The following is a 26,480-nucleotide window of genomic DNA, read 5'->3' on the forward strand; positions in this document are numbered from 1 at the left end:
AAACTAAACTATTCGTTGGCATTCCCGTTTCCATCTTCTACGTCTTGTTGTAGTAATTCCTTGTATGAATTTATCACTTGGATTACACCATAAATGATCAAAGTAAACCCATCCATCCTTATCAGGTTTCATCAAAAGTTCTATAAATAAAAAGCAATACCAGTGAGTAATGGAGGGAACCCATATTTTTTTTTTTATTTTTATTTTTATTTTTATTTTTTTTACCGAGACATAACGTTTCTTCATTCCAACATCCGATTGTATCCAATTTCCATTCATCTTGTATCCATTCATAATGATCAGGTGCGATAGATTTTTGCTTGTTTGAAGGTAATTTATGTTTACCACTATAATCTGACCATGGTCCAATTCCATTAGGCATTATCTACATGAAAATAAAAGGAGAATCATGATGAATAATCAACAACTTCATTTTTTTTTAAAAAAAAAAAAAAAAAAAAAAAGATTACTTACATCTGTCCAAGTTTTTTTATCCTGATTGGATAAGCATTGATTTTCATAAAGAGAAATTTCACGCACTCGATCTTGATCTTGAATAAAGTGCTCCAATTTTCTATTTTGTTTTTCCATCCAAGGCATTAGACCTTCAATAAGTAGAGTCAATGTTGGTACCCATTCCTTGAGTAAATATTTGCAAAACCGAGTGTTGATCATAAACATACCAACGCCACCAATCAAACAAATCAAATGGAAAGGTATAAAGTAAACTGCAAGAGAGACAACTACCATAGATACCAATACACCTTGAAGTATATGTAATGACATCTGTTCATCAGACCAGTCAAAATAGTGAGCATGAGATTGTACCAAATCATAAAGATCACTTGTTTCCCCCATCATATTTTGCATGTTTTGAAGATTGCGGCCATATTCTGGACTGGTTTCATCAAACACTGGAAATAACGCTGTGGCTAGATTAAATGCAAATGCTGATCGTAGACTAGATCCACCAGAAGTACCACTTGACTCCATAATGTTATCAGTGCTTGTGACAGAGGTAGCAGAAGTTTCCAGATCGCCCTTTCTTGACAAGGATGGTATTACTGTTGGTGAAAACGTTGATCCAGTTTGATTGTTATTATTATTATTGACTGAAATTGTATTCACATCCTTATTGTATCCACTTTCAGTTATTGATCGTCTCCGTTGATTTCTACCGTATCGTTTATAATACCCATTTACCAGAATTTGAAGAAGAATCAATTGAGGAATGAATAAAAGTAATTTCGGATAAAAACCTGAATTATTTTTTTTAACAAAAAAAAAAAAAAAAAAAAAAAAAAAAAAAAAGGTGAACAAACTATCTCGATATAGAGGATATGACTGACTTACAAACAATGCAGTAAGCTACCAGCGCTACAAAGGTATCAATAGGTTTATCCCAACTAAGTAAAAGAATGACTTTGTCCCGAAAGCCGAATATAGGACCACATCGAGAAACAAAACGAGAGAAATTCTTGGCAGTGGCTTGAGGATTCAAAGGAGGTAACGTAGCAAGATAATCGTTCACAGGTAAAGAAGTATCAAAAGATTGAATAGCCGCTGATACTAAAGATTTTTCAATGTATTCAGGAGTGATTAATTCTTTCACCAAATCCAAAGGTGGTTGTATAGGTGTTTCTGTAGAAGTGGTTGACTTTGTTGTTGTAGGATGAAGATGACGGAGTCTTTGTAAATGTTGTTGAGCTCGTGACGAAAAAGCTGTAGTTTGTATATTCGATTGTTGAGAACATGGTAGAGCAGAATCGGTACAACCTTGATGACAAACATATCCACAATCTAACAGGAGAAAAAGGGGTAGGTTGAGGATTATTTTTTTTTTTTTGATATAGTCTTTTTTATAATTTACCAGCACATTTTACACCCTGCTTTGCAAGTCCCCATAGTAAACCATTACAACGATCACAATAGGTAAGCTTTCCAAATGTTTTTTCTTGGAAACAGTGAGAAGCCATACAACATCAATATATAAAAAAAAAAAAAAAAAAAAAAAAAAAAAAAAGGGAGAGAGAGAAAAAAGAATAAGAAATAAAAGATTTGACATGTGAATGCACTCTGTTCCTCCATTTTTGAAGATGAATTGGGAAATAGGTCAAAACGAGATTCAGTCTCCGTAAGTTGACATTTTAAAGTCTCTGATTGGCCAAATAAACATGGCAGCTTCAAAACAACCCAATTCCCTTTAATATTGTCCACTTTTTTCTTTCATCTTCCTAGATCTGAACAAACTCTTTTTTTCATACCCTTCAAAATCATGCGTGGATTTTTTATTACATTGACCATAGCATTTTGTCTTTTTGCTACCATTAATGCCCTCAGTGTGGATATTCAACCTCATAGTGAAGAATGTTTCTTTGAAGACTTGGATGTAGGAGACAAACTTACCGTGTCCTATCAAGTAAGTATTTATGAATGATTTATATTTTATAACGCGCATATTTGGAATAACTCTCTCTCTCTCTCTCTTTTTTATTACTTATTCTTTTGGAAAATAGGTTGGAGAAGGTGGTAATTTGGATATTGATTTCATGGTAAGCAAAAACAAGAAGAATTAACTTTTGAATAGTAGAAAAAAAAAGAATATTGTACCTTTTTTTTTTTATCAATATGATGAAAGACTAACCACATTACCTTTTTTTTTTTTGATATAGATCATTGATCCCGAAGATAATCTGATTAAAAGTACTGCTAGAGAATCCGTTGGAAACCATGTCGTCACAGCAAACAAAAAGGGCAAATATACTTATTGCTTCAGTAATGTAATGTCCTCTGTTACTGCCAAGTCCATCAATTTCAATGTACATGATATGGAACGTATTCAAGAAACTGCCAAAAGTAAGTCATTACTATGAATATAAGACAAGAAATCCTTTCTAATATGATGATTATTCCATAGCACATATTGATCCTATTGAACGCGAAATCCGGGAATTGGCTGAAAGTATCTTTGCTATCAAAGATGAACAAGAATACCTTGTAGCACGTGAACGTCAACATCGTGATAGTAAGTTTTCAATAATAATAGGATCATCATTATACTAAAATAAATTTTTGTTTCTATAATGTAGCTGCTGAAAGTACCAATGCTCGTGTCAAATGGTGGTCTATTGGTCAATTGACATTATTGGTAGCTGTTTGTTTCTGGCAAGTCTTCTATCTTAAACGCTTCTTTGAAGTCAAACGTGTGGTATAGTTTTCTGTCCCCATCCAAAAATAAAACATTCAATTAGTTTAGGTTCATTTTTTTTTATTATTACATTTTGATATCACCTTAAAATAAAATATATGGAAATGTATGTATGATGATTCTTTATTAGAATAGATTGATATAAGATAAAAATAATAATAACAAAAAAAAAAAAAAAAAAAAAAAAGTGGATTGATTATATATACAAAAGGAATGACTGACTATACAAAAAAAAAAAAAAAAAAAAAAGACGAAATGCATCTACAAAAATCTACACTAGAGGGAAGGAGATGACATGCCAGCCACTGCTAACCAAAGTTCATCATTTTCAGATCCCCAGTCATCATCACTTTGCCCATTTTGCTGATATCCATCATGATTGGTAGCTGTATTATCGTTTGAATATCGTCTTCGTTTGTTTTGAACACTAAATAAAGGTGGTTGGCGTCGTCCAAAAGTTTGTGATGCTGGTGGTTCATCCGATGTATCAATCATATCTTTTACTATTGCGGAGCTATATACATGTCCAGGTTGTGAATCAGGTACAAGAGTATATCGTTGTTCTACCTTTTCCATCGTCATCGTCCCTTCTTCTTCTTCTTCTTCTTTTTCTTGTGCTTCATTATCTACTTGTAATTCTAACGGAGGTGTCATTTTTGGTATCTCGGTTATAATGTCATCTACATAGAATTCTTGTTCATCCCATATATCTTGATCATTCCTTGTTGTTGTTGTTGTTGACGTCAGCGACGATGGCGCAAGTTCTCTAAATTGTTGTTGTATCTCTTCGTGCTGAGAATCCAATCCTGTTTCTTGCCATTGATGCAACCTTGCCATCTCTTCTTCACCCACATCGTCAATGCCCGTTCGCTAGAAATAAAAAAAAAAGTTGATCTTGAGTCGCGTATATTCTAGGAAGGTAAAAAATTCAAAAAGTGAATAAGTTTACCGCAATAATAAAAGGGACCTCCGTTTTCAATGTTGGTTGGGTACTATTGTATATAGATGCATATCTTTGTTGTCGATTCCGTGTCAATAATAGTCGAATTCCACACCATTGTGCCCAAGGTTCACCTACACCAAATGTATACCAAAATGATGAGTTGTTTTCCTCCTGATGATGATCACCATCACTTTGCATAACTACCCGATTCATATCTTTCCTCTCTCTTTGCACTTATCACCAAATTTGATTCCATGCTTGAATTTTACCTAATGCAGGACGGCCAAAACTAGTGATTCGATCAATAGAGATATGATTTGTTACAACGATCTATATAAATCATATTAAAAAAAAAAAAAAAAAAAAAAGGTTAAACTCTTAACCTTTGAATACGGATACATATTTCTTTTCAGTTTTTCATTACCGCCAGACCAAATTGATTAGCTAGTTGAATCAAAGATTGACCAATAAAATTAACAAAACCGGCTCGCGTTCGATTATCACGGATATTCAATCGAAAATGATAAGCGATAGAATCCAATATGAGTAATTTGACCTATGGTGATGTCAAACACAGAGAAATACAAAAGATATTGTTATCATTTTTCTTTTTCGCTATCTTTATTTTACCTTTGGAAGCTCTTGAAGAACATCAGGAAGTTGACGTATTAGCGCAATCAATTGAATATGATCCAAAATACGGAAATGGTGAATTCGCTTGAGTTTCAGTTCACCTTGTTGATGATCTAGTAATAATATAAAGCAGAAAGAATATATTTGATGAGTAATGAAATCTCTTTCTTACAAATCATTACTATACCTTTTTCCATAAAGGCCACTTGTCGAAATCTTTCCAGCATCAACCCACCTTCTGTATCTAGAAACAATGAATTAAAAAAAAAGAGTAAGAACATCTAGTTAAAAAAAAAAATAGATTTATTCATCACATTATCATTTTACCAATATAAATGCATTCCCCATCAAGTCCTCCCTGATCCAATGGTAATTGAACATTGCATGCAAGTTGTATACTAAGTATCAGTAAAAGTATATATAAAAAAAAAGGAAATGTTAGTAAAATCAAGTTCATCTTTTTTTTTTAAACCCATCCTACCAATTTTGAACTTACCAAAGTTGCGTTTTCCCAGTTCCAGGACCACCACTAAGTTCAGTAATACTGCACCTTGGTATTCCATTAGTAGGTGCAAATAATTTATCGAGATGCTGACTAGATGTTGTGATACCATGTCGTTGTTCCTGAGCAAGTATTGTAGCCAAAGTCCCTTCTTCATTGGTATCTACGAATAATATATATATATATATATATATAGAATAGATATAAAAAAATGAATCTTTAATTTTTTCATTTCTATTACCATTGTGAATTATAGATAAAAGCATTGATACTTCGTCTTCTGATAATTGAACATCTAAATTAGTAATAAAGAACATGAAAAGAGAAGAAGTATATGAGTAAGAATGTGAGTAAAATAAGGTTCTTTACCTTTTGTCAATTGTATAAAACTTGCATTTTTCAAGTCTTCTAAAGACGTATATCCAGCTTGTTCTAATCGTTTCAAAAGAGTATCTGATTCAATAATATGTTTCAATGTCATATAAAACAAAGAAAAAAAGAAAAGAAAAAGAGGATATGCTGAAGAAAAGAAGAGAAAAAAAAAGTCGCGCCCGCGTCCACTCGCATTGAATATATAGTAATTTTTTTGGACGCTTTCAAAGCCCGTATTGATTTTTTTTTTTTTCCAAAAAAATTCCTTTTCACTTTTTCCTTCTTTTTATTTTTGTCTCATCGTTGACAAGCAATAACAAAATGTTGAAACCAAAAGTTATATCTCAAGTATTACGACAATCTACACGTGATGGTGTCAAGGCAGCTTTGTAAGTGACCAATAAAACGAAGAAACTTGTAGAATGATCAGAAACTCATTATTACACTTCCTTTATATTTTAAATGGATATAGACTTATGACACATGACGGTTCACTTCTTTCTTTTGCAACGGATAATGACAAGAATGTTAAAATTTATGCCGCAATTGCTGCCAACATTTGGAGTACTTATAATAAGCAAAGTTCTTCGGAAACTTTTCTGGATGGTGGTCAATCGGATAGTCCAAGATTCCTTTTGTTGGACTGTGAGGTAATATATATATATATTGGATTGTACTCAATAGAAAAGAAAAGAAAAATGAATATTTACTAATGTACATCCTTTTATGATGATGATTATTTATTAGGAAGGATCTGCTTTTATTATTGGCATTGGTACCATGCTTCTATGTCTTGTGGCTGAAAACTATGTGAATCTTGGTATACTTAAAGCCAAGGTAAGAAAAAATAAAAATAATCCATAAAAAAAAAAAAAAAAAAAAAAAAAAAAAAAAAAGAGTAGTTAACTAAAAGACAATTCTTCCCGGGATAACCAAATTTAGGCCGAGGCTTTACAAGTACATTTGCAAGAACCTTTATTACGCGTAGCTGCATATCAAGAATAATCTCTGGAATCTTCCCTCTCTGTTAAATCAGTCGTATATAAATTGTATTCAATCAGTAGAATTATTCCTTTCTAATATTTACCCATACACGTCCTTCCACACACACACACGCCTCTCTTTCTCCTACTTACACGCATGTTTTTATTATCACGTTACTCCTATGTTTGTTAGAATGGTGTAAATTTGATACCCCCCCCCCGCTTCACCTTCTCTTTTACATCCAATAAAAAAAAAATCAATTTCTCAACATATAAAAGTAGTATATACATTTATTTGTTTCATGATAGGCAATGAAACCGATGATAATGATGACAAATATGACAGTGACAATGAGTAAAAAATAAAAATAAAAAAATACAACACAAAATAAAATATATATAAAAAAAAAAGGAAAGACTAATAATAATAATAGTAGTTCTAATAGTATATCAAGGCATCATTTCCAAATTGGTACACAGTATCCTCTTGTTGTGGATTACCTATCAATTCATTTCCGGTCGTCGATAACCCAGTAGTAGTTGTTGTAGCAGGAGAAGTAGTGCCAACAGTTTGATCGCTTAAAAATCCAAACATGGATGATCCATTTTCAGAAGCATCTTGTAAATCCAAAGGAATAGGCATCCCTGATAATACATCCACATTAGAATCCCCATGAATCAAATGTTTCCGAGTATATCTTGTTCCTGGTGATGATATATTGGAGCGACTAGATGAAGTCATGGTTGATGGTGCATCAATACTGGGTGAAGATATACTACTGCTGCTGGTTAATCCTGTTGATTGTGCCGAATGAAGCATCGAATTAAATGTTCCATTGGATGGTTTCAAGGATGGGTCGAATTGTGCAATAATATTTCTAGATGGTATCAAATGTGGTTGTAAATTGGATCCTGAAGATGCTACTGGTTGTCGTTGCTGTTCTTGCTCTTGCCGTAACTGTTGCTGACGTTGTATCTGTTGTTGCTGTTGTTGTATATGCTGCAATGGTTGAGAAGATGCGATGGATGTGCTATGTGATAGTGGTGATGACGGATTGCTTACATTGGGTTGCTGGTAGGTTGGCATCTGTGTTCCTAAATAATGACTCCATTCATCCAAATCCAAAGAAGGAGGTACGCCCCAAAATGCCGCTCCCGAAAGGTCGAACTGCTGTCGTTGAGAAGGGACTGGAATAGTGTCAGGTGCAGCAAATGGATCCATGTTTCCTTTGGTGTACGTTGATTGTTGTTGTTGTTGCTGTTGCAAGTCCCTTGGTGATGATATTCTGTATCCTAGATCAGGTGAGCTGTCGCTAAAACTAGTGCCAGATCGAATTTCATCCGATAAAGAACCCATCATGATACTATGTTGATTCCATTGTTTTCTATCAATCCCAGGAATTCGTCGTTTCGTTTTATCGATATTGGCCATTTCAGATGATGATGAGGTTGTTGTTATTGTTGATGCTGCTGTTGATGGTCCAAGATTTATTTCAGCTGCACTTGGTGACGACATTGGTGATGAATGATTGCTTTTCTGAACAATAGGTCGCAAGGTGTTTTCACTTGTAGGTAAATTGAGTTCCCGTAATCCTGCTAATTCACCTAGAATAGTTGAACAACGTGCTGCTGAAGGCCATGTTTTTTCTAATTCATCCAAAAGACGCATAATGTTGTTGATGTTGACCTTGGCATCGAATGATTTTGTTGCATCGTTGGAAGAAGCTGAATTGATAAAAATGATGCCTGATGTAAATATAAAATAGACTACACTGTGAAAAACATACTTGAGAGTGTTGTTCTTGAGCATAGAGTTGGCAATATTCATAATGGCTGTCGCTGATATGGCACAGGTATTGTATTCTGATATAGATTCTGGTGAAGCATCAGCTGGATTATTGGAGATAAAGAGGCGATGTAATAGAATAACGGCTGTGTGGTAGACCATATGTAATTGAGGAACACAAACCGGATAGGTGACATCCTGTTGTTGTTGAGTATAGTTGTCCATCCTTAAAGAAGGGGGTAAATTCTTGTACCAATGTGCAAGACGTCCAGCTAGGACAGATACGATTTGACTAATATGTCGCATATCAGAATGTTGTAATGCTTTGGCATAATAAATGTTTTTCAATACGTGACCAAGGATATCACAGATCTTGACTAAATGAGACAAAGCAACCAAAGGACCAGGAGGTTTCATATATATAGTATGTTGAGTAGGATTGGGAGTAAATACAGGTTCATCATCATCATTGATTGGAAACGGAGTATCACAATCACTTTCTTCAAATGTAGATGATCGTCCAAAAGTTGCACTTGCCAAACGATCTACTACAAAACAACACCAGAATACCCTTTTTCTTCGTTCTTTTTCATCTGATGGAATTTGCCAATGATCACAATTTCTATTCAATCCAAGATCAAGAGCCATACGGAATGCCTACCAAAAAAAAAAAAAAAAAAAAAAAAAAGGATGAGTAAATGCAGAAAAAAAAAACTATCATTTAAATGAACAAGCTTACCATGCCACTATAAAGCCAAGCTCTAGCAGATTTCATTGTTCCTTGTTGATGACTTGCTAAAAGTAACAGCGCCTGCACTGTTGATACTCGGGGTATATCATAGTGACTGTCCAAAAGATACTTTGCACGTTCAAAAAAGATATCACCAGCAGTTTCAGGTCGAGTAGGATCAGATCGGATTTCAATGTCATCACAAACACGAGAAGCTACGGCATAGATAGCATTGAGTAATAATGGTGATATTGGTTCGGCAGGATCATCCATAGAAGAAGACAATTGTTGTTTATAAAAGATAGGAAGCACAGGATAAAAATATCGAAAGTATAACCGGATCAAAGTTGTTGACAATTCAGAGGAAGGAAGTTCGTATGGATCCACATTGGGAGGACATGGAGGTACGGGAGAAAGAAAAGATGGTGAAGATGATATCGATCTTGAGGAATTTCTTTGATAGGCTGAGAGATGAAAAGCACCATGATGATATGTTCGACTTTTTTGTAAAAGATAAAAACCAGATGATTTTCCTAGATAACGATATTGACCATTGGCATCCATAGCAAGTTGACCAGTACTGTCGGAAGGTTCCCCACCATTGAGAAGTCCAGCTATAGAAGATCGTTTTGGTTTACCATTCATATTTTCATTCTTTTGTATTGTTGTGACTGAATTGGCATCCAAAATACAATTATCCAAAGAAGAAGAAACAGAATTATTGTTGGGAATCATGTCACCAGAAGGAGAACTTTTGGGTCGTACAGGAGCATTCTGCCAGAAAAAGACTTTGCTACGATCACTTCCATGAGCTGAGCGTCGTTGTGGTTTATCGAATATTTGTTCGCCGGAAGGTGTTTCCAATGGAGTATTAAGTTCATCTAATAAAGACTTTGCTTTTGGGTCGTCACTTTGAGCCATTTCACTGAGTAAATTTTCCAATTTGTAAAGTCGATTTTCAATTGCTTCTATATATCCTTTTGGAGGTCCTCTCTATTAATTAAGTAATAACAATATGTGATTAATTTCAAATGGTTGTATATTAGTTTTATATTACCTTCTTTGTAGTATCTTTATAAGTACATTCTAAAGCAAAAGCTTTACAATTCCCACATATCGGTATGGATCCGTCACATTTGATCTTTTTTCGTCTGCACAAATCACTTTAGTATGCAAAAAAAAAAAAAAAAAAAAAAATAAAAAAAAAAAAAAGAGAAAAAAAAGTATGAAAGTGAGTATTAATTATATATATATATATATATATATATAACAGGTTTGTCTTACCATGCTCTTGATACTCTCTGGCGTTTTCCCCCGCCTTCTTCATGATCGCTGGCCATTAGACATATAATATGAACTCTTTAATGAAGTCAAAAAAGAAAAAAAAAAAAAAGATAAAAGAAGAAGGTAGAAAAAGAGAAGAAAATGAGTCTATGATACAAGTTTTACAAGATGGAAAACAATTTAATTTCCGCAGGCATTGTGTCAGTGTGGTGAAATCAAAATGTAATAATAATCTTTTAATTGAAAATGATCATCAAAACGATATTTTTTTGAATTAAAAAAAAAAAAAAAAAAGATATTAGTGATTATAAATAATGAATTCTTTTTTTATATTTATTTATTTCATTGACAATTAAGCGTTTTACTTGACATATTAGGGAAACAATAAGGTTTCAATTCATTTACCGTTCATACTGAAAAAAAAAAAATCTCAGTCACCCGCGCGACTCTTTTTTTTTTTTTTTTTTTTCTTCTCCGTTATTTTTTTTTTTTTTATATTCCTCTCTTGTTTTTCCCTCTTTTTCATACTTTTTTTCTTTTTTTTTTTTTTCCCTTCAGCAGGCGTTCTATTTTTTATTATTATTATTTTTAGATACCAAATATTATGCATCAAGAAACACGTCCTGGTTCTGGTCATCTCATAGATGGCTCACCTCTACCTTCTTCTTATCTTTTACCTCATCAAGAACGTATTATACATCGTAACCAACCACAATCAGAAGAACAACAACAACAAAGGCAACAACAACAACACAGACAACAAGGTACTACTTATCTACCACCTCCACCATTATCTACAGGAAATAACAATCTTCCACCTCAACATAATAATCAACCTTTACCACATCATCCATCTGCCTTACTACACCAACAACATCACCCTTCCATCATGTCTTCTAATCAATTAGCACATCCACAATTATCGACTTATTCTCCATACCCACCACCAGCTCATCCAACACGAGAAACTCCTATCAAAGTTTACACCTGTCCAGAACCTGGTTGCAGTAAACAATATCCAGATATGGAGAGTTACCGAATACATGCTGGGTAAGTTTTATTGGGAAGCGGGAAATATGGATCATAAATATATATTATATATATATATTAGTTTGAATAATTCTGCATGAATTTGAAAGGAATAAAAATTGGGTTTTAATACAATATTTCTTTTTTTTTTTTTTCTTTTTTTTTTTTTAGATCTGATCATGGAACAAATGCCAATAATATTCAAGATTCAAATCTTCAAACACCAGAAAACCGACCTTATGTATGAATTGAATACATTTTATAAATCTTATTATACTAACAGAAAAAGGACTCCTTCTTTTTTTTTTTTTCTTTTTTTTCTTTTGAAATAGGCATGCGAACACCCAGGCTGTGGAAAATCGTTCAAACAATATGGAAATCTGAAAGTAAGTTGACCAAGATGATGATTTCATAGTTCTTTTATTATTTATCCATCATTACTCATGATTTTTTTATTATTGATAGACTCATTTAAGAAAGCATACAGGCGAACGTCCTTATCAGGTATAATAATACAAAAGATACAACAGATTAGATTTTAAGAAACTAAAGGATATATATATATATTCTTTCGATGTAACTTTTTATATAGTGTCCATATGAGGGATGTGGTAAGAATTTTGCACAGTTAGGAAACTTGAAAACACATGAGAAAATACACTGGTCTGTCAAGCCGTATACCTGCGAATATCCGGATTGCAATCGCGGCTTTACACAACGAGGCAATTTGAAAGTAAGGACCATATATAAAACTGATGATTTCATACTAATACATCTCTTCTTTATATAGGCTCACCTTATCAAAGTTCACCATGTTACCCCTTAGTGCTATGTAGTATAGATCAGATCTTCTACAAGCACATCCCTCCTATCTCTTTATTCGTATTATCTCATTTTTTTTTTTTTTTACCTTTGTTGAAATTATTTTTTTTTATCTTCGTCATTCATCCCTCCGTTCAAATAGTTTCCATTATTTTTATTATGTCTACTCTTCAATAAAAAAAAAAATAAATAAATTGTAAATTATTATCACATTTTATTCATCCATTATTATTTCCCTTCATCTTCACAAATCAATTGAATATACAAAAAAAAAAGTCAATGATTTCTTTATTGGTTGTTGTATCAAAAATAAAATAAAAAAAAAAGATATTATCTTATTGTTGTTGTTGTTGTTCATCCTGTGCATCAGCCCCCACATTTTGTTCTTTCAATAAAGCATCGATTTCGGCAGGCTTATAAAGATCATATTGTACTTTGTTGTCTTTGCGTTGAATCGTTGCAAATTCCACTATTTTTTAAAAAAAAAAAAATGATGAATATTCCTTTTTTTTTTTATAAGATGTTGGCTGAACTTACATTTTTCACTTGTAAGGGTTGTACTATCCATGGTTTTACTTAATACCTTGATAGCCAAAGCCTTTGCTTCTTCCAGATTCATTGATTCCTTGTAATCTTGTTTCAAGATACTTTGAGCACTTGCATTATTGGCACCGATACAAGTTGCTTTCCAACCACCATAATTACCAGAAGGATCGGAATGATACAATTGGAATCCATAATGTTCATCATATCCTGCAAAAATAAATGATACACCAAAAGGACGAAGCCCACCATATTGTGTATAACCTTGCTTCAAATCACATAAACGTTGTACTAATTGTTCTACTGGAATATCTTCATTGTAAGAAAACAAATATCTTTGTGCACTAGCGCGTGTCCAGTTGATCAAAATATTAGCATCGGCAGTAATCCCAGCTACACCACAAATCATATTACTATATACACACAAAAAAAAAAAAAAAAAAAGATAGTGTGAGTCCCCCAAAAAAAAAAAAAAAAAAAAATGAAAGAAAGAAAAAAAGAAATTTACTCGTTTAATTTGTAAATCTTTTCAGAGGATGCCGTTTGTTCTAATAACTTGGAAGTCACCTTCTTTTCAGCTGCAATGACAATACCATCAGTGGCAAGAATACCTAGGGCAATGCCTGCTTGAGAGATGGCTTCCATGGCATATTCGACTTGATAAAGACGACCTAAAGAAGAAAAGAAAAAAAAATTCAATGGAGTCATTATTTTCTAATTGTATATATATATAATGACAAAAATGAAAACCAATGTTGATAGAAAGAATGTATTCAAATTGACTCTGTCACTGATTACCCTTCCATCAAAAATAAAAAAAACACATCCTATAAAGTACGTATTCTTTTCTTACCTTCAGGTGAGAAAATAGTAGTTCTTGAATCGTATCTTCGAGACATGTTTTGATCAATAAAGAATAAATAAGAGAAAGAAAAAAATAAAAAAGAAAAAGAAAAAAAGGGAATAATACGTAAAGGAAAAAGGAACGCGCGCCCTTCAAAAAATCTTTTTTTTTTTTTTTTTGGCACTTCTGTTCTTTGGGATTACGTATGGGTTTGTCGCAGGCTTTCTTCGGAGATCGAACATTAACAAAAAAGGCAGCCTTCTTTCAACATCTTGGATCATCCATGATCATAGCCTAAGTGACCCATCTCATATATGGATTGATGGATGATTAAAACGAAAAGGAGGATTTGGTGTTGACTGAATTTTCACTTAAATGAAGCCAGGATGAATTGAATCATCTTACAGCGATGTCATGATGAATCGAGAGGAAAAGACAAGTGCGTCAAGAAAGATACTGTAAAGATCTACTTTTATCAATATGATGAATTATGATGATAATTATGTTGAAGCTTATTATTGTAATAGATATAAAAAAAAAAATCCAGAAAGTCGACAGATGACTGTCATTCGAGAGCTGGGACAATAAAACACACATATTAAAGGTATATCAAAAAAAAATGTTTATTTCAAAGACGATGTTGATTTCACTAACCAACTAAATAATAATAATAATAATGACAGTCTACAACCAATACAAATATATACTATAGGATTTTCCATTTAATGCCAAAGTAGGTTAATATACACACATACATAACCATCATGCATATAATCCAGAAAAAGAAAGCATTATCAGGATAATCCTTTCCAGGAACCTACAAAAAAAAAAAAGGTGATGAGTTACATTATTTAGAAATAAAAAAATCATCATCATCTTACCCAAACATTCATCCCCCAAAGACTAGATATAAAGGTGACTGGAATAAAGATCACACCCATAAAAGTCAATCGATTCATCACAATATTGGTTGTTCGATAAGTCATTGATAAATCTACATTCACTTGAGCAAGATAATTGGTATGAGCCCTTGATAACATCCTGTTATAATGATTCATATTTTGCAACATTGTCACCAAATGATCTAATATAAGAAGGAAAAAAAAAGTTCAATCTTTCATTTTGATGAATCCCTTAATTGATTTACCTTGAATATCACCAAGATAAAGTAAAACTTCATTCAATGTTTTAAGAGTAGCAGTTTCTTCAGGAGAGAATACAGAATCTTCATCCATCATCAAAGCACTATATCCACCAGCACGTTGCCACTTTTCTTCGTAACGTTTGATCAGACTTTTCACTACATCCACCTTGGCAGCCAACAAACGAGACATTTGAGTTGCACGTTTTCGACAGCGACTGATACGTTTCAACATATCAGAGCGTTCAGATTTATGTAGCACCAAGGATAATTCATCAATAGACACACTTTCCAATTCAACTTGAGTAATAATAGGGGCAAAAGAATCGGTGATATCATCAATCAGAGCATAATGAATCCAGTCGGGAACAATAAGCATATGACGTTTGATTCGATCCAATCGTTGACGTACACGAGCAGGATGAGGAGAAGGATTGAAATGAAATGTCAATAAACCATCCTTGAAGATCAAGTTATAAAAATTATATGGCCAGATTTGATTCTTTTCTTCATCAGTGTCGAAACTACGAAAGGAGACAAAAGTGTAATTTGGGAATAATTCAATCTTTTCACATGGTTCTTTGGCAAGAATATCTTCCACTGTCAGAGGATGAATTCGGAATAACTTGGCAAGTACATGCATTTCTTCATCTGTCGGACTAAGACAATCAACCCACCATCCTGTAGTTTTTATGATCGTTTCCAATCCTTGTCGTCCATCAGTAGATAATAAATGATGAATAGGCATTGTTATTCCATTTTCTTGAGAGGAATATACATAATATCGTACAGTTTCAGGTAAAAGATGGTTAGGTTTCTATTTCATATTTAAAGATAATATAATTACTAACTTTTTTTTGAATAATAATTCTCATTTATTTTTTTTATTTTTTTTTTTTTTTTTTACCTGAGTAGGTTCACCATAGAGTCGACTTTGCTTACTTTGTGTTCTTGACAAGGCAGAACCACTAGATAATTTTCTTTTCACTTCAGCAACACCATAATCAAACACCCGCAAGTCAGGAGCATCATTAGTTGTTTTTCCATCATCTTCATAACCATATTGTGGGTATAATACATCAGTTTCAACATTGAGATCGTTCATATCTTCTTCATCGCCGGAACAGTAACCATTAGATGATGTGGAATGCATTGAAACATCATCTTTAACTGATAATTGAGATCGAATAGAAGTAGCCACGGATTTTTTACGGTAGGTGAGAGTGTTTTGTGAATGTGACATTGTATTTCATAGTTTACATATGAACAATAAAAAAAAAGTAAGAAAGAGAATAGAATAAAATAAAAAATAAAGATATTTCAGTTTATTGGGAGTCCGAGAGGAAAATTTTCATCCAAAAGAAGAAAAAAAAAATCAAACAAAAAAAAAAAAAAAAAAAAAAAAAGAGCTAATGAAGAATGACCAATAGAGAATATATATATCCTAATTCACTTGATTTTGATCAGTATTTACAATCAAACAAGATTTCCTATCCACAGTAAAGTTCCAAGGAGCTTACATATAGAGATAAAAATAAAAAAAAAAAGTTTCAAAATAAGTATATCCACCTTTGCTCCTTTTTTTTTTTTTTTCCTATTTACCGTTGCCTAAGCCAGATTTGTACTTGTTCTGACGTTCTGTTTCCGACATCCTACCAAATCTGGTTGCTCGACATAATCGATGAGATTGTAGATTGATTTCAGGGTGAAATGATAAAAATCGTTGTAAATAAGAAGGAGAAGGTGCTTTTCGTAATAATGGATGATTCAAGGCTTCAGCAGACGAGATCCGTACATCAGGATGTTTGAGTAGACATTGATCAACAAAGTCAGTAAGAGGATTATTACTTGTCATATCTTCATCATCATCAATACTTTGTAGAGTTGGAGAAGGATAGTCAAGAACTAAAGAAAAAATCTTTTTTTTTTTTAAAAAAAAAAAAAAAAAAAGATTAATACTCATATGTCATTTGTATTCTTTTCTTGATTTACCGTCGAAGGATCATATTGATGATAAGGAGGTCGTCCAACTGCTAGTTCAATCAAAGTAATACCAAGAGACCAAATATCCACTTTGTTTCCATAGGATTGTTCCAGTAATATTTCAGGTGCAATATATAACGGTGTACCAACAAAACTTTGTCGTACCAATCTTTTTCCGAAAGAGTTGATAGTTCTACGTTGGTTGCGTGGTAGAGGTCGTTGCTGAAGAGTTAAAGGGGATTCATTTAATCGTATGTTACTGCCTGAGTTTGCAGCTGCTATTGTACCAGAAAGGTGTTTCGTATTGGTTGCTAAAGTAATAGAGGATTCATTGTTTTGTCCAATATCCAGTGAATCACCATTGATATCAGTAGAAGAATATGTTTCAATCGATAGAAAGTTGCTTACACCAAAATCAGCGAGTTTGACTATGTATAAAAAGAAAATGACATTGAGAAAGACTATTATTTTTCCATTTTAGGACAAAAAAGTGATATAATATTTCTTACCAATACCAGTATCCCAGTCTATTAAAAGATTAGCAGCTTTAACATCACGATGTACTAGTTCATTCTTATGAAGATATGATAAACCTTCAACAGCTTGTTTGGTAATGCTAAAGAAAGAAAGAAAAAAAAAAAAAAGAAAGAAAAAAAGAGGAAAAGAAAAAAAAAATATGTCAAACACGTCCCCCCTATTTTTTTTTTTTTGGTTACCATGCAATAAGGGGCCCATCTAAGCCATGATTTAGTGAGGAAACAAGATCACGACAAGAACCTAATGGTCGATCAAATACCAAAAAGAATCAATTAGTTAAATTGTATATCCTCCTCATTTAAAAATCATTTTCTTTTTTTTTTATTTTTTTGTTACCTCCTGACATGATTGGAGTTACTAAATAAAGATGATTCTTGACAACAAAACTTTGAAAAACAGGTAATAAATGTTCGTGTTGACATAACTTCATGATTTGGATTTCTTTTCTGAGACAATCTAATCTAGTTGATGAACTATCTGTAATATCCAATCGTTCAAGATTGATAGTTTTGATCGCCACTAATGTGGATAATGATTGATAAGTTGCTGAATACACTGTTGCACTTGCACCAGCGCCTAATATATAATAAAATAAGAATATTTCTACACTTTTCTTTTTTTTTTTTTTTTTTTTTTTTTACCAATGGATCGAATCAAATGATAATCATCTATATTGGTAGAATAGGATGATGTTGGATGATGTTTTACTGTTGTACGGAAAGGTGATGCGAGACGATGGACAAAATCCGTTAGCGAATTTTGTCTTGCCAATTTTGGAAATGGTCGGGAAGGACGTTCATGACACGATATATTGCTAGTGCTTTTGCTTCGACCACAGCGAGATTTTGGACTGGATGATGATGACGATGATGATAATGATGATGATGAAAACATTGAAGAATACAAGAACTATCAAAAAAAAAAAAAAAGAAATGAAAATGTGATGATGATGATTTATTAAAGAAGAGAAAAGAATCAGGAATAACAATACAACTTAATAAGATTTTTTTTTTTTTGTGTAAGAAAACTAATGAGAAACAAGGAGTAGAAAGATTCTAATTAAAAGTTAATTGATCAAATTGACCAATAACGCAAGTGATAAATGTAAAGCGGGGTATTGATAAAGTTGTAAAATAATAATAATAATAATAATAATAATAATAATAGTAATAATAATAAGTAAGAATAAGAATAAGAATAATAATAATAAAAAAAAAAAAGACAATTGTTGATAACATTCAAAAAGTTGACCAATGCCAATCAGCTGGAACAGACATCGCCACCGTATTAAAAACGCCTAAAATGACAGATTATAAAGTTTAAAAATATTCTTTTTTTTTTATTTCATCGTTTTCTTACCATCCATCTTTTTTGATCCAATATTCATTCCATTCTTATCCTTATCTTCTGTATCGACTTGAACAATGTCTAAATGAAAAAAAAAAAAAAAAAAAAACATGAGTCATCATTATCTTATAATTTTTTATTTTTTATTTTTATTTTTGTTGACTTTACCATCCCGTCCAAGTTCTAATACACCTTCCATAGCATGAGGTTGTAATGTCATTATACCAGCATGTCGATTTCGGTTAGATTTCCCTCCTTTTCCTTGTTCTTCCACGGACCTGCCGTCTGATGAATCTGTTGAAGTTGAGGTTAAAGTCAAAGAAGGATGCCGCCATTTATCTGCACATTCATCACAACCACGAGAGAGGAACCCCTGAGGATGAAATTCTGAATCTTGATTCAATCGTAAATAATTTGAACAATGAATTGCACAAAATATGTCACCACACTAATCAATAATGTTAATATACAATGGATAAAGTATTTCTTTTTTTTTTTTTTTTTTTTTACCTTTCTACAATGATGTCGTCGTTGAAAAAAACCAAATATTCTTGAACAATTAGGATAGGCACAACTAGTTACATCGTTGTCAATCTATACTTTCAATATATATAATTAAAAATCACATTATTGTTCCTTTTTTTTTTTTTTTTTTTGTCATACCTTCCAATGATCTTTTGTTGGTGGTCCAGTCACTTCTGATCGGATCTCCCTTCTATTATTAGTTTCTGTTGGTTGTGGTAACAATAATCGTTCAGATGATGTTTGTCCCATAGTCAAGCGTGATGGTCGTCGTTTACGAAAAAGAACAGATATATCCATAATCTTGAGTCTATAATTTGATTCTTATTTATCTCTACAAACCAATGAATACGATAAATGCAAATGAGGTTTGTTATATATAAAAAAATAAAATAAAAAAAAAAAAATAAAAAGAGAAGGGGTAAGACAAAAAAAAAAAAAAAAAAAAAAAAAAGGGGAAACCAAAAAAAGTGAAAGACAACAAATCCAAGGTTGTCATTGTTGTCAATTTATAACTCCGGTAAAATACCTTATTGGCTAAAAATTTTGCGCGGTCGGGGAATCGAACCCCGGCCCTTCGCGTGGCAGGCGAAGATTATACCACTTAACCAACCGCGCGTTGATGATTGATTAGACCAAGAAGTATGATATGAATCTAATCGATAAGAAAAGGAGCAAAAAATATTGAATAACTTGCTAAATACTAGTCATCATGATACATAATTGTATATGAGACTTCAAATAATATTCAAAAATGTGTATGCAAAAAATGAGATGATGTTTTTTGAACAGTAAGGTAGATATAAACGAAACATAGTGAATATTTGAATGAAAGCGGAACAAAAAATGAATAATTTTTTTTCTTCACTGGCTGAATATGAAACTAATCTTTTTTTTTTTTTTTTTTTTTCCAATTCACTACTTCTTTTTCCTTTTTTTTTTTTTTTTTTTTTTTTTTTTTTCCAATTCATTATTACTTTTCCTCTTTTTTTTTTTTTTTTTTTTTTTTTGTTTCTTACCATCTTTTAATTGTTAATATTGTTCGATTATATGAAATTATTTGTTACTGTTGGTTCTACAGGTTTTGATGATCTTGTCAATGAAGCTACTACATCTGAATTCTTATCTAATATATATGCTTTGGGGTTTACTAGTCTGTTAATACAATATGGATCATCAAAAAAAGTTTTTTTGAAGAACATGGACAATTACAAAAAGGATCAAGTTGATATTCAAGGATATGATTATAAACCATTCATTGATCAGGATATACAAGCAGCTGATATGGTCATTAGTCATTCTGGTAATGAGAGATAAAAAAAAACACATTTCGCATAGGAATTATATATATTCTTACCTTTTTTTTTTTTTTTTTTTTTTTTTTTTTTTTTTGTATGGTGAATAGGATCAGGAACCATATTACAAGCATTACGAATGAAGAAAAAGTTGATTGTTATTGTCAATGATTCACTTTTGGATAATCATCAAGCAGAGCTGGCTCAAGCAATGGCGGTTAAACAATACGTGATTTATGGTGATATTAGGTACGATGAAAGAAGGTGTGAAGTGGATTCAACATCTTTTTTTTTTTTTTTTTTTATTATTATTATTTGACTGAATCCTCTCCTTTTCTTTTTTTTTTTTTTTTTTACTTTTATCATCATTGCATAGAGACTTATCGAATACTGTCAAGAAGGCAACAACACAAAAACTCGATATATTTCCAGATCCAAATCCAACATTATTCGCCAGTACTTTGAACAAGACTATGGGATTTATTTGAACCTAATTATTAATTACGATACTTTTTATTACTTTTTTATTCCAATTGACATCTACCGTACATTCCATTCAAAACATGATCTCTATTACATTAGTTTAAATATTCCCCATTGTATATCCATATTCCGTCCATATAATAAAATATATTCTGTACAAGTTCTTTTGATAGTTTTTTTTTTTATTATTATTATTTCTATAAACAAAATCTAACTAGAAAAAGAATATCACATAAAATACACATCGAAGGGAAGGGAAAAATGAAGATGATCAAATAATATAAAGTAAAAAAAAGGAAAAATGAAGATGATCAAATAATATCAAGTAAAAAAAAAAAAAAAAAAAAAGAAGACGGAAATGATGATGTTTTGCTATACTAAGTGAAAGAGAAGATAAGGAGGGTTAATGGAGAAAGAGAGAGAGAGAGAGAGAGGAAAGTTGTTCTTGTTGCAAGCTTTGTTGGTGTGATTTGTTGACATGAAGAGTACTTTGGGTAATGGTAAATACGATCTAGGCACTGTCTGAAGGAGCTTTGTAATTGTAATCCCATACTTGAGTAGGAGGTGTTTCCGTTGGAATCTTGGCTTGCTTGGGATAAGTAATATGACGACTCTTGACTATAGCACCTTTGAATAAACGGTCGCTTGTTTTTTCCAGTTCACTCATGGCTTGATGCAAAGAGCGGAATTGTTTTTCCAATGTACGTTGCTTTCGTTCACGTTCACGCATGGTATGTAATTTCCAAGCTCGTTCGATAGTGTCGTGTTGTTGTAAAGCTTCACCTTCCAAAGAAACAATGCTAGGTCGTTGTGGTGATTCGAAAAGAACTCTACGAATGACTTCAAGGCGATTGTCACCAGAACTATGACTAGTATTGCCTGATTGTGTACTTACAAGTCGTACAACTTGTTTGGTATAAATGCTTTGTGTTGTTTGTTGTCGAATGAGGGTAAACATTAGAGTGTAATATAGTCGAACTGTCAAAATGAAAAGAAAAGAGAAAAAAAAAAAAAAATAAAAAAATAAAAAAAAAAAAAAAGAGAGCAATGACCAAAGATTTCCCCCCTTCACCCAAAAAAAAAATAAAATCCACAAGCCACTCTGCTGGCGTTCTTTTACTCCGGTACTACTTAATACATTTTCGATACTTTTTTCCCCTTTTTCTTTCTTTTTATTATTATTATTTTTTGTTTTTATACAACAACTAGGAACATATATCTTTTATCCTTCACCAATCTTCTATCACGATTTTAAACTAAATTGTTTACGGTCATTCTATCTGGAAAAGAGAAACGAACATAACATCAACTACTAACACGCTACTCTTTACATATATCGTATACGGATTCCTTTAATCAACAACGTCTCTATTCGAAATGATTGGAATGATAGGGTGGATCTGTATTCGACGTTCATTCAATGTTTGAAAACGAAATCAACTTCATTTCAGTTCTTTTTATATATGCTCTTCGTCTTCTTGTGAAACATGATGGAAAAACTTGGATGAGCTTTTGACAACACGTGACATCTAGACAGTAACAACAGAATTTTTTTTTTTTCAAATGTATACTCTTCAATCGTGGAATAATGTCAATTGGAAAGACTTTTGGTAGTGATAAATATGATTTTCAAACAACATTTTGATCCTATAATTACCAAGTTCATTGATTCCTTCTTCCAAAAAGAATCAAGCGACAATCAAGCGACAATCAAGCGACACTGGAAAAACGGAAAACGATCTGCAAAACAAAAAGTTTACCATATACGATATTTTTTGGATCGAATCATGCATGAAGAGGCGGAATGGAAAACCTTTGAATAGTTCATCATATTTGTGTCGTAAGTTGGAAAAAATGATAGATGAAAAATAGATGACTGGCATTTACTGCTTTTTGCTAACTACTTAATTTATTTATATAGGGATAATATTTCGAAATTCATTTGCTTTCCTTGCTATAGTTTTAGTATTGGTATACGTCAGTATTAGTACAGTATATGTAGATATTCGTAGATAGGGACAATGATATTATTTTTATTAATAATAAATCAAATTTAACATTGTTGATAATCATCGAAACATTTTTTTTTTTTTTTTTTTTTTTGGAGACACACAAAGGTGGTTAGTGATTCGGGTGAAAATGATATTAGTGGTTACTCAATAAATATGGAACTAGATGATGATGATGAATTGATGATGGTGATGGGACGATGGAATGACGAGTGAATGATGATGATTCAAAATATTATACAAAGAATCCAAACCATTTGTAGTCTGTGCATAATCCCTAAAAGAAAACATTCACGTCTTTCAAGCACATAAAATAGCACATAGAATAAAACCTTTTTTTTTTTTTTTTTTTTTTTTTAACTGTGATGATACTGTTCAAAAAATAATAAATGTTTATTAAAGAGATAAAAATTGAAATAGTTTTACATGGTAATATATATATAAAAAAAAAGTACAAAAAAGAAGTATACAAGAATAAATAAAAATATAGGTAAAAGAAGAACCTTAATGAACAACCTTAATGATGATGGTAGTTAGGTGGAAGAGACGAGGGAATAGAGGACAATTCAATATCATTGGATGGTGGGGGAATAGGATTGGAAGTCATATTATAATAATCTGGAGGAAGAGGGTAAGATAAAGGTGATAAATGATGTTGGTGTACATTGTTGAGGTCACGTTGGTTTTCGCCAGGTTGTCGATTATGATTTTCTCTTGGTCCCACATCCAAAACAAGATCTTCTATAGCTGCATGATAAGAAGGTAGTATCATTCCCTGTTGATCTTCTAGTTGATGTATATCTTCAGGATCAACTTGTAATACTTCAATCACCAACATGATTTGCCATTGAGATAAAGGTGGAGATAAAGCCAATGATTCCGTTGTATCATCTTCTCGTATTCGTCTATGATGCCATTTGATATGTTGAGCTGTATCCACAGAATTGAATTCCTTCAAACATTTTTGTAAAAGTTCGTTGAACTAACATAAAATAATAATAATAATAATAGTGAGTTGAAGTTCAGATAACAATATTATGTCAATTGATAACCTTTTTGAGTTTCCCATAATAAAGACCTCTTCGTCTAGAAGTCCAAAAAGCAATAAAGGCAGGAGCAATAAGAATAAGTAGAGGATACCATAATTTATCCCGTTGATTATTACTTTGAAGACCAATAGAAAGAGCAGCAGCAAATAAGACAAAGAAGATGGCCAAGAAGAAGAGATAAGTATCAATCCAAATTCGAGGAAAAGAAGTTCGTACTAATTCATCAATAGTTTCTAGTCTAGAGTTCAGTAATTCTACAGATATCTATTTAATTTATTATTTAAAGATAAAAGAAAGGATGAGTAATAAGATAACATAACTTTTTTTTTTTTTTTATCTTACATATTCTAATAATTGTGTATATTGTTCAGTAGGTTTGTGAATAAGTATAGCAGGTTTCCATTTTCTAGATATAAGGGCATATTCTGCCAAGCCCATAATGTTTTTTTTTAAAAAAAAAAAAAAAAAAAACCCTTAAAAGTATAAAAAAAAAAAAGGCAAAGAAAGAGAAAAAGTAAAAGAAATGACTCTCGTGATCCTATTTGATAGATATTCCATCTCCGGCCAAGTTCGTTCGTGAGCGCATTCTCCATCTACAAGTAAAAAAAAAAAAAAAAGCAAATTTGGTCCAACTTGAAATCTTTTTTTTTTCTCTCTTTATATTTTTTTTATATATTCTCATTTATTATTATTTCCATCATAATGTTATACTCTTTCTCTTTCTCTTTTCTTTTTTTTTTTCTCTCTCTTTATAAACCCTTCTTCTTTTTAAATTCTCATGTTATCACAACTTACTCCACGTAGTTCTCTTCGATTCTCTTTGACTTCTTGTCTTACAGAAGATACAGCAGACTCAGCAAGTGTGGTAACTCCTTTAGATCTTTCACCTTGTCTTCAACCAACAACTCAATTTCCCATTATCACTTTGGCTGAACAAGAAACTCCATATTTGACTCAATTCCATATACCTGATGTTGCTGCTGTTGTTACTCGAACTCGTCATCGTCAACAAGGTCCTTTTTCTCCTATTCCGAGATCAATACAAATTATACAACCCCAAGAACGACCTTCTCCTCTATTACCAACTACTCCATTTTATTCCTCTCTCAATAATAACTCACAACAACAAGGAGAACAACAAATTAAACAAAAGGAATCATCAAGACTTATATGGCCTCGAATCAAACGTATCTTATCAAGTTCATCTTTATCTTCATCAAATCAATCATTGGATTCTCATACAAGAAAAAAACCTTCCTCTTCTTCTCGTGGTATGATGACTCATTTATCTTCTTTGGTTCATACATCTATGCGATTAGCTAACTCAATATCTACGAAAGATCAAGATCGAACAACCAGTACTTCTAATTCTCCTCCAAGAAAACAAAGAAAAGATTTATCATCATCAAGAAGGTGGTTTGGGAAAAATAAAGCAAGAGTGGCTCCTCATCATCATCCAGTATCATGAAATTTAGTTTAGTATTTCATTAGCTTAGTATTTTTGTGTCAACCAAATAAAAAAAAAAAACCTTTTTTTTTTTCCCTTATATTGTTGTTTTCTTTTTATGATGATGATCTGTGTAAGCTCCGATTAAAGTGATATGGAAGGAAAAAGAATGAAAGACTACTTTTTCCATCGATTACTGTTGTCATTTTTCAATTTTCATTTTTTTTTTTTTAAAAAAAAAAATTGAAGGGATCTTGAGGACGGGAACGCGTAAGTAACCACTGTAATAAGATTCCTACGAACTTAATGTCCGCTTGATTAACATATCCGATGTTAATGTTCACTAAAGAATTTCTCCCCATTTGGTCCCATCCAACATCTTGCTTTGTCCAACTCAGATGATTTATTCAAATTGTGGGATATCCTTATTTTTATCATCCGATCTTCCATTACAAAAACCCTTGATTCATTTCCAAATGAAAAGGAATACATTAATAAAAAAAAAAAAAAAAGACATGTTGTCAAGTATATCATCTTTCTTTTACCCTGATCTTTCCTAAAATGGATAAACGTGGTATTATTTTTTTTCTAGATGAGAAAAAAAAGAAAAGAAACAAAACTACAAAATAAATGAAAGACACACAAAAAAAAAAAAAACAAAAAAAAAAAAACGAGTTATTCAATTGAGAAAAAAAAAAAAGGAGAGTAAAAGATTACATCTTTATATCCCTCACTTCAATTGTATGTTTGATACTCCTTCCTTTGCTCCTCTTTTTTTTTTTTCTCTTGATCTCTAACAGATAACTATAGTTCCCCTTTTTTTTTTTTAAAAAAAAAAAAAATCATTAGAGGAAGGACGATTTACTTTTGATTTCTCCTTTCAATTTTGTTCTTCCCCTTGTTAGTAACTTTTTTCTTCTTTCTTTTGAAAATCTAATTGAAATGATAGGTCAAAGTTCTCTTGTTGCAGCTTGTTTCTCCTACTCTC

The 26,480-nt window shown here is 32.0% G+C and overlaps 16 protein-coding genes and 1 non-coding gene across 17 annotated transcripts; 6 read left to right on the top strand and 11 right to left on the bottom strand.

Annotated features, from left to right (window-relative positions):
* Positions 1 to 3: 3 nt before the first annotated feature.
* Positions 4 to 1,976, bottom strand: BX664DRAFT_253978 (integral peroxisomal membrane peroxin-domain-containing protein; the record flags this gene model as incomplete). Its single annotated transcript, XM_051540341.1, has 6 exons — positions 4 to 140; positions 226 to 385; positions 475 to 987; positions 1,129 to 1,259; positions 1,354 to 1,800; positions 1,871 to 1,976. The coding sequence occupies 6 exons, from the start codon at positions 1,974 to 1,976 to the stop codon at positions 4 to 6; spliced, it is 1,494 nt and encodes a 497-aa protein (XP_051404501.1).
* Positions 1,977 to 2,156: 180 nt separating this feature from the next.
* On the top strand, positions 2,157 to 3,327 carry BX664DRAFT_271863 (emp24/gp25L/p24 family/GOLD-domain-containing protein). The gene is made up of 5 exons (XM_051541167.1): positions 2,157 to 2,419; positions 2,517 to 2,552; positions 2,673 to 2,856; positions 2,918 to 3,025; positions 3,090 to 3,327. Exons 1-5 carry the CDS (start codon positions 2,276 to 2,278, stop codon positions 3,212 to 3,214), a joined length of 597 nt encoding a protein of 198 aa, XP_051404502.1. The 5' UTR covers positions 2,157 to 2,275; the 3' UTR covers positions 3,215 to 3,327.
* A 128-nt stretch (positions 3,328 to 3,455) lies between these two features.
* BX664DRAFT_319951 (P-loop containing nucleoside triphosphate hydrolase protein) lies at positions 3,456 to 5,794 on the bottom strand. Its single transcript, XM_051543033.1, has 10 exons — positions 5,656 to 5,794; positions 5,528 to 5,581; positions 5,281 to 5,449; positions 5,112 to 5,182; positions 4,972 to 5,028; positions 4,782 to 4,897; positions 4,576 to 4,707; positions 4,421 to 4,481; positions 4,158 to 4,282; positions 3,456 to 4,078 (listed from the first exon to the last, which is right to left on the bottom strand). The coding sequence occupies exons 1-10, from the start codon at positions 5,765 to 5,767 to the stop codon at positions 3,485 to 3,487; spliced, it is 1,491 nt and encodes a 496-aa protein (XP_051404503.1). The 5' UTR covers positions 5,768 to 5,794; the 3' UTR covers positions 3,456 to 3,484.
* A 137-nt stretch (positions 5,795 to 5,931) lies between these two features.
* On the top strand, positions 5,932 to 6,933 carry BX664DRAFT_271864 (uncharacterized protein). The gene is made up of 4 exons (XM_051541168.1): positions 5,932 to 6,047; positions 6,131 to 6,308; positions 6,406 to 6,495; positions 6,601 to 6,933. The coding sequence occupies exons 1-4, from the start codon at positions 5,980 to 5,982 to the stop codon at positions 6,661 to 6,663; spliced, it is 399 nt and encodes a 132-aa protein (XP_051404504.1). The 5' UTR covers positions 5,932 to 5,979; the 3' UTR covers positions 6,664 to 6,933.
* An 801-nt stretch (positions 6,934 to 7,734) lies between these two features.
* BX664DRAFT_242120 (fungal-specific transcription factor domain-containing protein) lies at positions 7,735 to 9,721 on the bottom strand (the record flags this gene model as incomplete). The annotated part of the gene is made up of 2 exons (XM_051540233.1): positions 7,735 to 9,084; positions 9,167 to 9,721. Coding segments are annotated over 2 exons (1,905 nt in total), but the record flags the coding sequence as incomplete, so codon positions are not given.
* A 442-nt stretch (positions 9,722 to 10,163) lies between these two features.
* On the bottom strand, positions 10,164 to 10,544 carry BX664DRAFT_9924 (uncharacterized protein). Its single transcript, XM_051549824.1, has 2 exons — positions 10,442 to 10,544; positions 10,164 to 10,320 (listed from the first exon to the last, which is right to left on the bottom strand). The coding sequence occupies exons 1-2, from the start codon at positions 10,495 to 10,497 to the stop codon at positions 10,206 to 10,208; spliced, it is 171 nt and encodes a 56-aa protein (XP_051404506.1). The 5' UTR covers positions 10,498 to 10,544; the 3' UTR covers positions 10,164 to 10,205.
* A 437-nt stretch (positions 10,545 to 10,981) lies between these two features.
* Positions 10,982 to 12,507, top strand: BX664DRAFT_319955 (uncharacterized protein). Its single transcript, XM_051543034.1, has 6 exons — positions 10,982 to 11,491; positions 11,642 to 11,711; positions 11,803 to 11,856; positions 11,936 to 11,974; positions 12,063 to 12,203; positions 12,261 to 12,507. The coding sequence occupies exons 1-6, from the start codon at positions 11,046 to 11,048 to the stop codon at positions 12,294 to 12,296; spliced, it is 786 nt and encodes a 261-aa protein (XP_051404507.1). The 5' UTR covers positions 10,982 to 11,045; the 3' UTR covers positions 12,297 to 12,507.
* A 40-nt stretch (positions 12,508 to 12,547) lies between these two features.
* On the bottom strand, positions 12,548 to 13,858 carry BX664DRAFT_319956 (proteasome subunit alpha type-4). Its single transcript, XM_051543035.1, has 4 exons — positions 13,689 to 13,858; positions 13,344 to 13,506; positions 12,830 to 13,248; positions 12,548 to 12,761 (listed from the first exon to the last, which is right to left on the bottom strand). The coding sequence occupies exons 1-4, from the start codon at positions 13,732 to 13,734 to the stop codon at positions 12,628 to 12,630; spliced, it is 762 nt and encodes a 253-aa protein (XP_051404508.1). The 5' UTR covers positions 13,735 to 13,858; the 3' UTR covers positions 12,548 to 12,627.
* A 527-nt stretch (positions 13,859 to 14,385) lies between these two features.
* Positions 14,386 to 15,973, bottom strand: BX664DRAFT_254548 (uncharacterized protein; the record flags this gene model as incomplete). Its single annotated transcript, XM_051540373.1, has 4 exons — positions 14,386 to 14,496; positions 14,561 to 14,763; positions 14,827 to 15,637; positions 15,728 to 15,973. The coding sequence occupies 4 exons, from the start codon at positions 15,971 to 15,973 to the stop codon at positions 14,386 to 14,388; spliced, it is 1,371 nt and encodes a 456-aa protein (XP_051404509.1).
* Positions 15,974 to 16,226: 253 nt separating this feature from the next.
* On the bottom strand, positions 16,227 to 18,237 carry BX664DRAFT_271874 (kinase-like domain-containing protein; the record flags this gene model as incomplete). Its single annotated transcript, XM_051541169.1, has 7 exons — positions 16,227 to 16,335; positions 16,423 to 16,738; positions 16,813 to 17,231; positions 17,313 to 17,419; positions 17,520 to 17,580; positions 17,677 to 17,916; positions 17,982 to 18,237. The coding sequence occupies 7 exons, from the start codon at positions 18,232 to 18,234 to the stop codon at positions 16,265 to 16,267; spliced, it is 1,467 nt and encodes a 488-aa protein (XP_051404510.1). The 3' UTR covers positions 16,227 to 16,264.
* A 315-nt stretch (positions 18,238 to 18,552) lies between these two features.
* Positions 18,553 to 19,613, bottom strand: BX664DRAFT_319960 (uncharacterized protein). The gene is made up of 5 exons (XM_051543036.1): positions 19,351 to 19,613; positions 19,198 to 19,281; positions 18,856 to 19,135; positions 18,700 to 18,768; positions 18,553 to 18,637 (listed from the first exon to the last, which is right to left on the bottom strand). The coding sequence occupies exons 1-5, from the start codon at positions 19,507 to 19,509 to the stop codon at positions 18,579 to 18,581; spliced, it is 651 nt and encodes a 216-aa protein (XP_051404511.1). The 5' UTR covers positions 19,510 to 19,613; the 3' UTR covers positions 18,553 to 18,578.
* Positions 19,614 to 19,756: 143 nt separating this feature from the next.
* Positions 19,757 to 19,827, bottom strand: BX664DRAFT_t17. The gene has a single exon. It is a non-coding gene; the product is annotated as a tRNA-Gly (tRNA).
* A 333-nt stretch (positions 19,828 to 20,160) lies between these two features.
* On the top strand, positions 20,161 to 21,322 carry BX664DRAFT_9973 (glycosyl transferase). Its single transcript, XM_051549832.1, has 3 exons — positions 20,161 to 20,512; positions 20,615 to 20,753; positions 20,881 to 21,322. Exons 1-3 carry the CDS (start codon positions 20,260 to 20,262, stop codon positions 20,990 to 20,992), a joined length of 504 nt encoding a protein of 167 aa, XP_051404512.1. The 5' UTR covers positions 20,161 to 20,259; the 3' UTR covers positions 20,993 to 21,322.
* Positions 21,323 to 21,335: 13 nt separating this feature from the next.
* BX664DRAFT_319961 (mitochondrial ribosomal protein L28-domain-containing protein) lies at positions 21,336 to 21,999 on the bottom strand. The gene has a single exon (XM_051543037.1). The coding sequence runs from the start codon at positions 21,943 to 21,945 to the stop codon at positions 21,499 to 21,501; it is 447 nt and encodes a 148-aa protein (XP_051404513.1). The 5' UTR covers positions 21,946 to 21,999; the 3' UTR covers positions 21,336 to 21,498.
* Positions 22,000 to 22,186: 187 nt separating this feature from the next.
* On the top strand, positions 22,187 to 23,212 carry BX664DRAFT_381578 (uncharacterized protein; the record flags this gene model as incomplete). The annotated part of the gene is made up of 4 exons (XM_051548974.1): positions 22,187 to 22,597; positions 22,649 to 22,827; positions 22,909 to 22,985; positions 23,105 to 23,212. The coding sequence occupies exons 1-4, from the start codon at positions 22,551 to 22,553 to the stop codon at positions 23,210 to 23,212; spliced, it is 411 nt and encodes a 136-aa protein (XP_051404514.1). The 5' UTR covers positions 22,187 to 22,550.
* Positions 23,213 to 23,372: 160 nt separating this feature from the next.
* BX664DRAFT_319965 (uncharacterized protein) lies at positions 23,373 to 24,494 on the bottom strand. Its single transcript, XM_051543038.1, has 3 exons — positions 24,388 to 24,494; positions 24,049 to 24,309; positions 23,373 to 23,978 (listed from the first exon to the last, which is right to left on the bottom strand). Exons 1-3 carry the CDS (start codon positions 24,481 to 24,483, stop codon positions 23,514 to 23,516), a joined length of 822 nt encoding a protein of 273 aa, XP_051404515.1. The 5' UTR covers positions 24,484 to 24,494; the 3' UTR covers positions 23,373 to 23,513.
* A 240-nt stretch (positions 24,495 to 24,734) lies between these two features.
* BX664DRAFT_319966 (uncharacterized protein) lies at positions 24,735 to 25,586 on the top strand. The gene has a single exon (XM_051543039.1). The coding sequence runs from the start codon at positions 24,824 to 24,826 to the stop codon at positions 25,511 to 25,513; it is 690 nt and encodes a 229-aa protein (XP_051404516.1). The 5' UTR covers positions 24,735 to 24,823; the 3' UTR covers positions 25,514 to 25,586.
* Positions 25,587 to 26,480: the final 894 nt, after the last annotated feature.

This window comes from Halteromyces radiatus (assembly GCF_025201355.1).
Source record: "Halteromyces radiatus strain CBS 162.75 chromosome Unknown BX664scaffold_1, whole genome shotgun sequence".
In the NCBI taxonomy this organism is placed as follows: domain Eukaryota; kingdom Fungi; phylum Mucoromycota; class Mucoromycetes; order Mucorales; family Cunninghamellaceae; genus Halteromyces; species Halteromyces radiatus.